The sequence below is a fragment of the Muntiacus reevesi genome, chromosome 4, assembly GCF_963930625.1.
Source record: "Muntiacus reevesi chromosome 4, mMunRee1.1, whole genome shotgun sequence".
NCBI classification, from domain to species: Eukaryota; Metazoa; Chordata; class Mammalia; order Artiodactyla; family Cervidae; genus Muntiacus; species Muntiacus reevesi.
The window spans coordinates 55,618,084-55,631,608 of NC_089252.1; the positions used below are offsets into that span (position 1 = coordinate 55,618,084).

Consider the following 13,525-nt stretch of genomic DNA (forward strand, 5'->3'; position numbering starts at 1 on the left):
TCAGAATTTTGAAGGAAATGCTCCCTTGTCATCTGGCTTTTAGACTTGGTGTTAAGTCCTGTGAGATTCTAATTCTTGATCTTTTGAAAGAATCTCATTTTTTCTCCTTTAGTTAGTATTTTCTTTTTGCTCCGGGGTACTCATATCTCACAATGATGTCTTTATGTGGGACCGTTTCAATTTTTGGCAGGTTCTTTTAATCTAGAAATCCCTATCCTTCAATTCTAGAGAATTATCTTGATTCACCCTTTCATGATTTCTCCCTTCTTCCTCTGTTCCATGTGGAACTCAGTCATTTGGATGCTGCATGCCTTGAGCTGGTCCTCTAACATTCTTAGTTTTTCTTTTACTAATGTTAATTTCCTCGATCTGTTTTTTCTTCAGGCTCTCGTTCCTGAGAGATTTTCTCAATCTCATCTCCCAGCCCCTCCCCCATTCTCGTTTTATCAGGTTTTTAATCTCCAAGGATTCTCTGTTTCTTCTTTCAAGGTTCCTTTTTAATCACATCACGTTCTGGTCCCATGGGTGCTATATGATTTTTGTATCTCACTGACATATAAACGGTAGTTACTTTGAAGTTGTCTTCTTTCTGTGCGGTGTTTTCTCTAAGACTTTCCCCCCTGTTGCTTCTTATTGTGGATTTTCCTCTAATGAGGGGTGATCTTGTTTGGACGTCTGCTGTAACTGATTCATGGTTAAACAGAATAACTGAAATATAAAAAAAAAATTATAGCTAAATGGAAGTGAAGCTACAAAACTAGCTAAATAGAAGGCTGCAATATTGGCTAAATAGAAGCTTTTTGCATGCAGCAGACTTTGTAAACACTGGGCTTCATTTAAATGATTTGGCTGGTACATTTCAATGTTAGTTTCTTTAGGACTTTTCTCTGCCTTTTTTAGAATGTCCAGAGAGACATTTCCAAGTCCTTACCTGATAAGTAAATCCTGATGCTGGAGCTCACGGGGAGAAGGCGGCTGAGGGCTTTAATGTTTAACGTGTGAGCAGTCCTTAACTAAACCCTTCCATTTTCAGCATCAGAGCCTTGCCTCCATCTCTGACTGGCACTCTGCAGTCCCAGGACCTTCTGGGTACCCTCTCAAAAGAATCAGCATCTCTGGTCTTTTGCTGGTCTTGGAAGGGGCAATTTCTGTCTCCGTGGAATGGAAGATAAGTTCTGGGAGTCTGACGACTTCTTAAACAGATTTTCAGTCAATTCTCCTGCACATCACTTTCCTCTTTCTAGTACCTCTGTTTCAGGAAACTTTTAGCTTCCATGATTGTTATTTGTTTTGGTGTAAATTGGGTTGTTCCCTAGTTTACCTGGATGCTGGTTAAGGATTCAACTTGACCATTTTGCTTATGTTACTGACCACCTCTCTGTTCTACAGGCTCCAAAACTGTGTTGGTGTTCTCCCCTCTTCCTTTTTCTTTGTTTTTGTGGGTTTATGTGTCTTTTGTGAACCCCCTGCTCCCCACCATACACCTTTCCCCGACCTATTTTGCAGGATTTCTGGAGGTGGCAAGACTAGTGAATTTATTCAACTTTGCCTTTGTAATGCTGGTTTTCCAGCAACTACCAGCTTTCTGCCATGTAGCTTTATTGCTACAATTTCTCTATTTTCACTTGTTTTGTTTCTCTTGTCACCCTTCTCTGATCTTCAGAACCTCCCTTGTTAATTCTCATCTCAAGATTCTTCCCCCTTAAATCCATTCTATGCAACACCACCAGGCCTGTACTATTCTCTAAGCATAGCTCTGTGGTCACCACCTTGCTCAAAAAGCCTGCAAACTGTGCTCGTTAACATTATATATAAATGGCTCACTCTTGCATTTGAGGTCTGGTATTCTATCCCTGAGACTAACACTTCCAACCTTAAGACTCATTTATGAATTCCTCATGCTTCAATAAGTAATACACTCTCTTCCCCATCATCCCGTATCACACCCATGACTTCTTCAGTTCAGCTGCTCAATCGTGTCTGACTCTTTGCGACCCCCTGGACTACAGCACACCAGGCCTCCCTGTCCATTACCAACTCCCGGAGCCTAATCAAACTCACGTCCATCAGGTCAGTGATGCCATCCAATCATCTCATCGTCTGTCGTCCCCTTCTCCTCCTACCCTCAATCTTTCCCAGCATCAGGGTCTTTTCAAGTGAGTCAGTTCTTCCCATCAGGTGGCCAAAGTGCTGGAGTTTCAGCTTTAGCATCAGTCCTTCCAATGAACACCTGGGACTGATCTCCTTTAGGATGGACTGGATGGATCTCCTTGCAGTCCAAGGGACTCTCAAGAGTCTTCTTCAACACCACATTTCAAAAGCATCAATTCTTCAGCGCTCAACTTTCTTTATAGTCCAACTCTCACATCCATACATGACCACTGGAAAAACCACAGCCTTGACTAGACGGACCTTTGTTGGCAAAGTAATGCCTCTGCTTTTTAATATGCTGTCTAGGTTGCTCATAGCTTTTCTTCCAAGGAACAAGTGTCTTTTAATTTCATGGCTGCAGTCACCATCTGCAGTGATTTTGGAGCCCGAAATATAAAGTCTCTCACTGTTTCCCCATCTATTTGTCATGAACTGATGGGACCAGATGCCATGATCTTAGTTTTCTGAACGATAAGTTTTAAGCCAACTTTTTCTCTCCCCTCTCGCACTTTCATCTTCTTACCCCAACACTTTTGTGTATTCTGTTTTCACCCTCTCTGTCCAATCAAACCTCTGCTCTTCCTCTCAGCATTTCATTACTGTGCCTACCCGATCTTGAGTTCAAATGTCACTTCTTTAAGAAGACTTCTTGAAGTCCTCCACAGAGTCTAGTGTCTGTATCCCACCGATCACACAAGACTGGATCTGCTCTGCCATATCTGCCGAAGGCCCACTGTGTGCCAGGCTCTATTTCAGGAGGCACGATGCAGCGTGAGGAGAAGCACAAGGTCTGGAGCCAGCCCTCCCAACCTGCCACCCTCTCTGTGATCCTGAGGTCTTTAAGCCTCAACTTCCTTACCTGCAATACAGGGATACTGCTAAGACCAGCTTCATGCTGCTTGTAGGAAGATTAAATTGAGTGATGCAGTAAGTAAAAGCTTTACCTGTTCTTTAGCTTCTTTTACTACCATTATGATTGACTGTCAATATCTGACAGGGACTGTTTTCCCTGGGGTAACCAGCACTATTTTCTTCCTACAGTTTGTGCTCAATTAGTAATTACTGAACCAGAACAAGTCTGATTCGCCTATCATCTGGCCAATGTAGAAAACACTTAGAGCAGGGGTTGGCAAACTTTTTTCTGTAAAGGGGCCAGATAATACTTTTGGGTTTGCAGGCGGGCCTTTGTTGCAACTACTCAACGCTGCTGTTGTAGGGCAAAAGTAGCCATAGACAATATTTAAGTGCATGGGTATGTCTGTGTTTCAATAAAACTTTATTTACAAACACAATTGGTGGGCCACATTTGGCCCACAGACACAAGCTGCTGAAATTTAAACAAATATGAGACAATGACACTTTTAAAATTGCAGCTTCTCCTCCCTAGAATATTTGTTTAGAAATTCTAGTCTGCTTTTACTATCTGTGATGGCTAATTTTAAGTGTTAATTTGGCTAGGCCACAGTGCCCAAGTATCTGGTCATTTTTCTATAAGTTTCTGTGGAGTTTTTTTTCTTTTTAATGAGATTAACATTTAAATTAGTAGATGTTGAGTAAAGCAGATTGCCCATACTGTGGCTTGGATTCATCCAATCAATTGAAGACTTAGATTAAAAAAAAGATGGCCTTCCATCAATAAAGAGGGACTTCTGCCAGCAATGGCCTTCAGACTCAAACTGTAACTCTTCCCTAGATCTCTAGTCTGCTGGTCTAGTCTGCAGATTTTGGACTTGCATGCCTCTATAATCTCATGAGCCAATTCCTTAAAATAAATCTGTTTCTTTGGAGAATCGTGACTAATACACCATCTTTTCTGAAATGCTACACTTTGCATTCTTTGGAAACAGAAACCTTTATGATTAAAGATTTCTTAAGTGATAAACACAAACAAACACACACTGACTTATTCCCACAGAGGAAAACAAATCAACTTTAAAAAATGCTCCAGTGAAAAGCAATGGAACAGAGCTAGTTATGGCAAAGCAACTTTCAGCACTTGGACCACTTTTCCTGGAAGTACTCAGTTCTAAATTAAATTAATCCTGGGTGCTGATAATGTCTTACTGTGGAGTGAGGGGGACTGGTTTTAGGCTTAGATGTTAGAAACCACAACACCTATTATTTAAAGAAACTCGAAGCGTGTGGTATCCATGTAATGTGTTTTTCATCAGGTTGGGCAAAGTCTTTAACTGAGATCTCAAATTGATGGGCCAAGACTTAATTTTCTTTTCATATCTACCAAATTGAAATATAAAGGACTCAGCTGGTGACTGAGAGAAGCTGCTTATAAAAGATCCCAATTATTTTGACTTTTGTGGTTTTTTCCCCATCAAGCTCTAACAAAACTCGCTGGCAGTGAGAAATTCCGTCTTGGAGAGACCCACATAAACCAAAATACATGAAGAAATTTCCTAACCAACCTTCCCAAAGCAGCTTTGTCAGAGTCAGCAGCTATGGTTTAATGAACTCTTCTGCAAAACAGGGCAATAAACAAGAAGGATTCATTTAACTCTAACTGATAAAGAAATTGCTCCCTATGAGATAATGCAATGTAATTAGCATGTCTGGGCTCCAGGTCCTCTAAAGAGACCTGGATTCTTGGCCAGCAGTGAAGGAAACCGTTTCCCATCAGCTACTCACCTGCCTCCGGCCCAGCCCATGCCAGCAAACTAAGCTCAGGCTCTCCCAGCAGATCTTAGTGCTTCTGGGTCAGCCTTCCGCCCGGCATCCTTTGCGATTCTCTTTCTCCTTGTCTAAGTCCTGCCTTCCTCATAACCTAGCCCCAGTCTCCTCTCCTTCTTGAGCCCGCCTGTGACCATCCTGGTCTTTGGGGCTATGTGTCCCCCCTGCAAAATGTGTGTCTCTATTATGCATATTGCAGTTATCAGTAATAGCAGCAGCCGCAATTTATCAAGCACTGAGTCAGCCTCTGTTCCAAATAGTTTACATGTGGTAATACTCTTTAAAAGCACCACAAGTCAAGAATTAGCATTTTCTGCAAAAACTGAGGTTTAGAAAGTCATATGCCCAAGGTCATGGCTAGCAGGCTGTGCGTTATGGACTGAATGTGTGTGTCCTCTTGAAATTCATGTTGAAATCCTAATCCCACAATATCATGGTATTAGGAGGTGCAGGCTTTGGGGAGATTATTGTATCAGAAGGGAGACGCCCTCAGAAGTGGGATTTGTGCCCTTAGAAGAGAGACCCGAGAGAGTTCCCTTGCCCCTTCCACCGTGTGAAGACACACCCAGAGGACGGCTGTCCGCGAGCCAGGGCGGGCTCCCAGACACTGGGCTCTCTCAGTGCCTTGTCTTGGACCTCCCAGTCTGCGCACAGTCTGAGGCGGTTTTGTTACAGCTGCCCACATGGGTATGGCGATGTGGAGGCATGACTAAACCCCGGGCCTCTCTGTTTCCACGCCATCCGCAGCCCAGCTTGAGGGTCTGCATCTTAAGGGCTGGGGCCATGTCTGCCATCACTGCGTCTCAGTGCTGGGCTGAGCAGTGTTTGCTGATGATCATGTGAAGGGGCTTCAAGGTTAGCAGATGAAAAGCAGATAGGCAGGTTGGGAAAAATGGATGTGTTCTAACTGTGCATGAAATGCTGGGTAGGGAATTAGGCTCTACAACACAAAACCTGAAATATAAGAATTACCCAGTATGTGTGTATTTGCTGGGTAATGATTTACCTAGAGCCTGGCATGTACAAGCAAATTGGCATTAGAAGAATTTAAAGCCAAAAAAAGAGAAATTACATATGCATGCACAGATAACATATAGACATCATGTGTAGTACATCTGAACTTTATAGACCTCTGATGATTAGTCATAAACAAGGTGAGAAGATACAGTGACGTTTATCACATACCTTCTGGGATGCATTGTCCAAGGACAAATTTATACCCCTTGCAGCACTTCTTCCTAAGAGACAAACAAATACACATTTTAAACGTGACCTGTTAGATTAAAAATATCAGTATTTTCAGTTAGTGGTTTTGAATGAAATAACTTGTGCCTAAGAAGAACTGAGGCATAAAGGAAAGTTAGAGTAGAGGGAATCTGAGATAAAAGGAAAAAATTTTATCAGTACCATATGACCACACCTCTTCCTCCCCAATATATGGCATTAATCCTTTGGATCCTATGAAGTGAATTAACTCTGAGACTTCAAGAAATTTATATTAGATGATTAGGACATCATCCTACAGGACAAGGATTCACATGACTTGCTAATAATTAGCTGGTTATAATAGTAGAATAATCATAGCATAATGATTATAATTATTATAATTAGGCAGCTAGTTACTATCAAGCTTGGGACTGGAGCCCAAGCATTCTGTTATTTGAATGCCACCCTCCCTTTTTTAAAGACCTGGACCACATAAGGTATCCAAAGAATCCCAAATTATCTGAATTTTAAGAACAGCTAACAGGCATTTACTAACATAAACATTTGAGACCTGCATCTCTGCCCCAGAAGCGGTGTTCAAAATGCAAATCTCCACTGCTGAGATCACATCTCTGGTATGGAACTGTGACCTCCTAACAGACCAACCTCCTCTGCAGATAACAACCATAAACTATGGAGCAAACAGAAGCAAACAACTACCTGATGATCCTCGAGAGTAAATAAAAGCAGACAGATTTAGGAGGTGAGTTGAAATTTCCAACAAGGAACTGACAGAGGGTAATTTTCCTGCTTTTCAGGGCTTTATCCTACATGCAGATCACAGATGCCATATGGAAGCTAAAAGTCTGAGAAAAACACAAAACTTGCAGTATTTTTTGGCCTGATCAGAGGACAAAGCCTTGGCATCCAGAGTCATGAGAATTTGAGAAGGAATCCTGGAAAGCAGAGCCCTGAATTCTGTGTATAAACTCTGTCCAAATCTCTGGTCACTCCTCCGTCCATGTGTGTGAGGAGCAGACCCGAAACATCTCAGCTGAAGATAGGAGGGGCTGAATGAAGACTTGAGCTGCCACTTCTACAGGCCAAATAGTGTTCATTTTTTCTAATTAACTGTCTGCTAAAAGAAAAATATCAATACTCTTTGGATTAACATAGCAGGATGCAGGGTCTCAATAACATAACTTGCATAAATGTGACCCATTCTCAAGGAAAAAGACTGTCAATGGTGCCAATTTTAAGATAATCCAGAGGGTGGAATTATTAGACACAAACAGACAACTATGGTCAATGATATAAAGGAAAATATACTTGTAATGAATGAAAAAGTAGGAAATCTCAGCTCTCCATGTCTCCAGCCTCCATCTTTTCCCTTCCCTTCTCTCCCAGCTACTTTCTAAGTATGCTTCCCTTTACCACTTCCAACTCAACGTATGTTAATTCAGAGTCCAAGAATCAATGAGAGTACTATGAGTCTGCAAATCTCAAGAATGCACTAAAATATTTTGAGTTGACTATGATGGTTAAACTTCCATGAAAAAACTCTTTGTAGCCATAAGATAAATCAGATTCAAGGTTATTCTCATCACAACGTCTTCTCATTTGCATCTGGATATGCCTTCCAGGTGGAACAGAAAGAGAAAAAGTTACAGATGCATCACCAGCTAGGAGTTGGATATCACCTGCAACTTACCATGCCATCTGTGTTAACATGTCATCTGTGTGTATGAACCAGGGGCACAAACCACTGATTTGGAAAATTAGGCATTTACGTATAATCCAAAGCAAGTTCTCATTTTCATCAAATGGTCAAAACCTTCAACCAGGTTAGACAAGGCCCTGTGTCTCTTTAAGAAGAATGTGACAGATTCAAACATATTTTTTCCATCCCATCTTAGTAAAAAATAACTTAACAGCATTATTTTCCACTTTTGCAAGTCAGTGTAATCTTACTGGCAAAATCAATTTTTGTGAGCTGGTCTGCTAGGGGAATGACCACGCATAGGAGAAGCTTAGGCAATCTCTTCTCCAAGCTTTAAAAGTTTACAAGATTTTTATTAACTACTTTATACAATTTATACACATCACATCTACTAAGAGAACATTCTGATGCCTAACTGGGTCACAATATCACCTCATTCCTCCCTGCAACATTTCACGTGCAGCCTGGATTCCACAGGTAATCCTATTTCAAAAGCAAAATAAGTGGGCTTGCATTATAAAAGCAGTGACATCTGGGATGCTCCCAAAGCAGACTTGAGTGAAACAGCTAAGCTCAACCCCATCTCCCAACAAATGATACCTGTGCCTGCCTGTACTGGTCCACTCAAGATAGATTATTTTGAATCTCTCATGAACATATTTTATGTTAAAAAGAAATACATATGTGTATGTCATTTACTGATACAGATGATCTGTGGCAATGTCTAGAGTCTTCCCATTAGACATAATTTCCCAATATCTCCAATGGAATTATAATTTTACTTGACAAGAGAAGCCCTTTGGGTATCAATTCATGATTATTATTATTTGTAACAGAGGTATTAAGACCTACCTTTACAATCGATGAAATAAACTCCGCCTAGTTTTCCATGGTTTAAGAAAGTCAAAGATCCTAACAACCAAAAAGAACACTGACCCTACAGAAAATTTCACGGTCATTACTTACTGTACTCCTTGAGGCCGTCCAATAGAAAACCATCAGAGGAAGAGCAGTGTACTAGATGATTTAAAACTTGAGTGATTCATGAGAAAGTTGGATGCAGGGCAAAGCATGTGTTTTTGATATGTCAAGTATAGCACCACATTTAAACATATGGTTCTGTTTGTCTGTTTCTACTTAAATGGCACATCTAAGGTATTGCTTCTGAGATGTTCTACGGCGTTTTAAAGTTCATACAAATGAATGACATCCTTATAATCTCTTCTTCTACATCTAAGACATTAAACTTGGGCACTCTAGCCTTTCCAATCACTTCAAGGGCTTGGGATCAACCACACGCGGAGCCCGAAGTCACCTGTCATTTGCTTTTTTGTGAAATTAATGATAACATAGGAATTTGACATGCTTTCCAAAGGCTACGGAACTCTGTCAGAAAATCTGAGCTTCAGGATGGACTGCTTCATTTAAATACCTGCTCAGTGAAGAGCTAAGCTCTCCTTGGCTGCTTTTTCTTAAGTGCATAACTAACACTGTCTTCCTGCTCGAGGGAAAGCGCTCTGAGACTCCATTGTACCCGTCTGTTTTCCCAGAGCTCCTGGGAATACAGCATTATTTTGCATGGTAAACAGCCATCAATCATGAATCACCACTTAAACAATGAAAGAGTCCAAAGCATAACAAAATAAACACTGGCCACACATGTTATACCATTTCAGAGATTACTTACAACACAACTCACGTAATGATGAAGTTGCGCCGGCCAAACTAAAATCTCCTTGTTATGCAAGCGCAGACACTTCTTAGATCTAACTCTAATGCAAACACGGCTGTGTGGTTATTATCTTTTAGAAAAACAAACCCAGACAGGAAGAGTGCATGGAGAGTCAGTCCTTCTTAATGCGCTTCACGTGTCCTGGTGTGGTTTTCCAAATGCAAGAATGCTTTTCTCATTTCTTGGCAAGAGGAAGTGGTGATTAGATGGTTGTTGCATAGAAAGGGTGACATCTGGTAATCAGGAAAGTCTGTGGAGGCTTCCCTTGGGTACCCCTGATTATTAACACACATAAAAATTCATAAATAAAAATAGTGCAGCCAGAAATATATTCCACCAACCAAGTGTGTGTGAAAGCTTTTGGAAGGAAAAACTCAATCAAGAAAATGAAGATAACAGAGATCTCATCATTCAGCTGTCTGCTGTGAGTTACCAGAGTCTAGAAAAGAAATGTTTAAAAAGCCACTGCCTGCAGAATTACAGAGCTAGTAGGCAAGATGTATTTCAATACTTGCTCCAGTGAAACAGTAAATCTTTCCAAGATTTACTCAGGGGTTTCCTTTGCAAAGGGGCCTAGACCAGATATATCAGGATTTTTAAACCATGAAAGAACTGTACTTTTTAGAGTATTTGGAGTCTGTGGTGCTGAGCTGGATGGAGCTATGGCTTTGGAGTCAAGCAAGCCTGGTTTACAATTCTGGTTTTGACCTTGAAAGAGCAAGGGGTGTGACCTTAGGGCTCATTTCTTAAACTTGCTGAGCTTCAGATTCCTCACGGATAAAACAGGAACAATAAAATCTGCTTTATGGGATTAATGCAAGGATTACAGATAATAAAGGTGCCTACCACAGGGCCTGGTTTGGGGTCAGAAAGGTGTTCGAAGTCACAGCTTGATGAACACAGCAGGAAAACAGCAAAGGCAGCTCTTTCCAGAAGCCTTCCTCTTTTAACTCATCACTTTCTTCCACTTCTTAATCAATGGCAGATGCTATTGCTTCCAAAACCAAGAGAGAAGGGGAAGGGAAGGGAGGGAGAGAAACTTCTGATTTCAAGATGATAGAAAAGTAACATTTTTGTCATCTTCTTTTACAAGTTAGCCCCAAATAACCCCAAGAACAAGAAATAAAATGCAAACGCATGTCCCATGGATTTAGGAGAACTGTCTAACTTCAGAACAGAATCTAGTCATCGCTCGGTAACTGCAGGGGATTGGTTCCAGGAGCCTCCACACACCAACGTCCCCAGATGCTCTAGTCCCTTATACAAAACAGCAGAGTACAATGAATACCCATAGATATGGAGTGCCGACTGTATACTTATTAGAAAAAAAAATCTGTGTATTGAGTGGATCTGTATAGCTCAGACTCATGTTGTTCAAGGGTCAACTGAATGTAAACATGGTCCATGGATGGAAGGATGGGAAGTAATTTTGCAGAGTGAGGTAACATGAAACCTAAGTGTCTCCAGAGAAGGTGATCATGGAGAGGCAGCCAACCCAGGCTGCAGAACCTCAGTAAGCCATCAAAACTAGAGACCCCAGTTACTGGGGAAAGCGGAGGTCAGAAGACAGCAAGATGACCTGAAAGTCTGGTAAGAAGTTAGATTTCCTGTTCCCACCCCAAACACAAGAAGGGAGGCTGATACCCTGTGCCTACTGGGCAAGAGGGAGAAGGTATATTCTTTCAGAAAGCTATATCCGAGAAGTTCAAGACTAGGACACAAAATCAGAGAACCAAGCAGCATCTAACCCTCTCATGGGTAGATAACCCTGCCCAGGCACATGCAGGTCTTAAATGTTTAAAGAGCCCTTTTGGATACATGCAGTCCAATGTTCACTGTGGCACTATTTATAACAGCCAAGGCATGGAAGGAACTTAAATCTCTGCTGACAGATGAACAAAGAAGATATGGTACAGATATACAATGGAATGTTACTCAGCCACTAAAAAAGAACGAAGAAGTGCCATTTGCAACATCACGCATGAACCTGGAGATTGTTATACTGAATGAAGTAAATCAAAGACAAATGTCATATGATATCGCTTATGTGTGGAATCTAAAGAAAAAAACAAATATACAAATGAGCTTATTTACAAGACAGAAACAGATTCACAGACATAGATAACAAACTTATGATTACCCAAGGAGAATGGTGGGACGGGGAGGGAGGGCCACAGTGAGAGTCTGGGATTGACAGATACACACCACCATATTTAAAACAGATAACCGATAAGGACCTACTCCACAGCATAACGGACTCTGCCCCGTGTTCCATAATAACTGAGGGGAAAGAATTTGTGAAAGAACAGATACATGTATAACAGAGTCACTTTGCTGTACACTTGAAACTAATACAACACTGTAAATCAATTACAGTACAAATTTTTTAAAAATGAAGACTTTCAATGTAACATTTCATTCCAAGACAATAAGCTCTCTTGATGATGTTGTCTAAAGGCAGCTGGATGGTGGCTTCCTCGCATCTTCAACTAGTCAGTCCTAAATGAAGACAGATGAGACAGAGAGTGCAGAGCCAATGTGCATCATTTATTCTTACCAGCCCAACCATGCTGTGTTATGCCTGAGCAGGGAGTTCATGAGAAACTTCTGCCAGGAAGAACACAGAGCGCGAGTCCCTCAGGGCAGTATTAAAGGCCTGAGCATCTAAAACAATGGAAACAGTGACAGACTTTATTTTCTTGGGCTCCAAAATCACTGCAGATGGTGACTGCAGCCATGAAATTAAATGCTCCTTGGAAGAAAAGCTGTGAGCAACTTAGAGAGCATATTAAAAAGCAGAGACATTACTTTGCCAACAAAGGTCCATCGAGTCAAAGCTATGGTTTTTCCAGTAGTCATGTATGGATATGAGAGTTGGACTATAAAGAAAGCTGAGCACCGAAGAATTAATGCTTTTGAACTGTGGTGTTGGAGAAGACTCTTGAGAGTCCCTTGGACAGCAAAGAGATCCAACCAGTCCATCCTAAAGGAAATCAGTTCTGAATATTCATTGGAAGGACTGATGCTGAAGCCGAAGCTCCAGTACTTTGGCCACCGGAAGGGAGGAACTGACTCATTTGAAAAGACCCTGATGCTGAGAAATATTGAAGGCAGGAGGAGAAGGGGACGATAGAGGATGAGACGGTGGGATGGCATCACCGACTTGATGGACATGAGTTTGAGCAGGCTCCAGGAGTTGGTGATGGACAGGGAAGCCTGGCATGCTGCAGTCCATGGGGTCACAAAGAGTCGGACACAACTGAGTGACTGAACTGAACTGGGCATCTAAAAGTCGTCCTGGATTTTTCAGTAAACCTTAGAGTGAGGAAGTATTCCTCTCTTCTTTTTAATCTTCTTCCTTTGTGGAAACTTTTATTGAGCTTTGTACAACTTTGTGGGAGCTAGTAGAATTCCTTTCACACCAGATGACTTGAGAATAGAGTCCATAAAATGACTCACCTCCCAACTAGATATGCTTGATTCGAGCCTATTAACCAGAAAGTGCTCCTCCCAGGCAAACAGAATAATATCACGGAATTTTCAGAGACTTGTGGTTTTGAAAGACGTGTAAGGAGTCGCATTCAGGAGCATGTTTGAGTAGATAGGCACCTGGCAGGACTTACTTACCCCAGAAACTGAGCAGTTATATTTTGGACAAACTGAAACAATTAGGTTTCAACCCAACTGCTTTTGACCAAGTTGCCTGGGATCAATATACAGTATTTATTAAGAAATTGCATCAGGAATTTAGTTTATTATTTAATAGGATGTTCATTCTTACTTTTTCCACCTCAAATAACTGGTTTAATAGGCTTGCCTCAGAGAGGATTTTAATGGACCGATTCTCTGGATTTGTAGGACGTGTTTAAACCAGTGCATCTCTGCTCACACTTTTTCCTATGGTTGCTAATTTTCAGAGGCGCTGATGGCTGTGAACTGTGTCCTACTGTGTGGGTCGGTCACTGTCCATGGATAAAGCATGCAAAGTGGAGATGATTCCTGACAGCAACATGGCTCATCATATGCAGGGACAT

General features: G+C 41.4%; 1 protein-coding gene across 1 annotated transcript in view; it reads right to left on the reverse strand.

Annotated features, from left to right (window-relative positions):
* The window catches only part of CCBE1 (collagen and calcium binding EGF domains 1), a 221,330-nt gene that overhangs the window by 33,585 nt on the left and 174,220 nt on the right, over window positions 1-13,525 (reverse strand). The window contains exon 3 of the mRNA XM_065932838.1: window positions 6,019-6,071. Within this exon, the coding sequence (XP_065788910.1) occupies window positions 6,019-6,071 (53 nt within the window). The remainder of the gene's footprint in view (window positions 1-6,018; window positions 6,072-13,525) is intronic.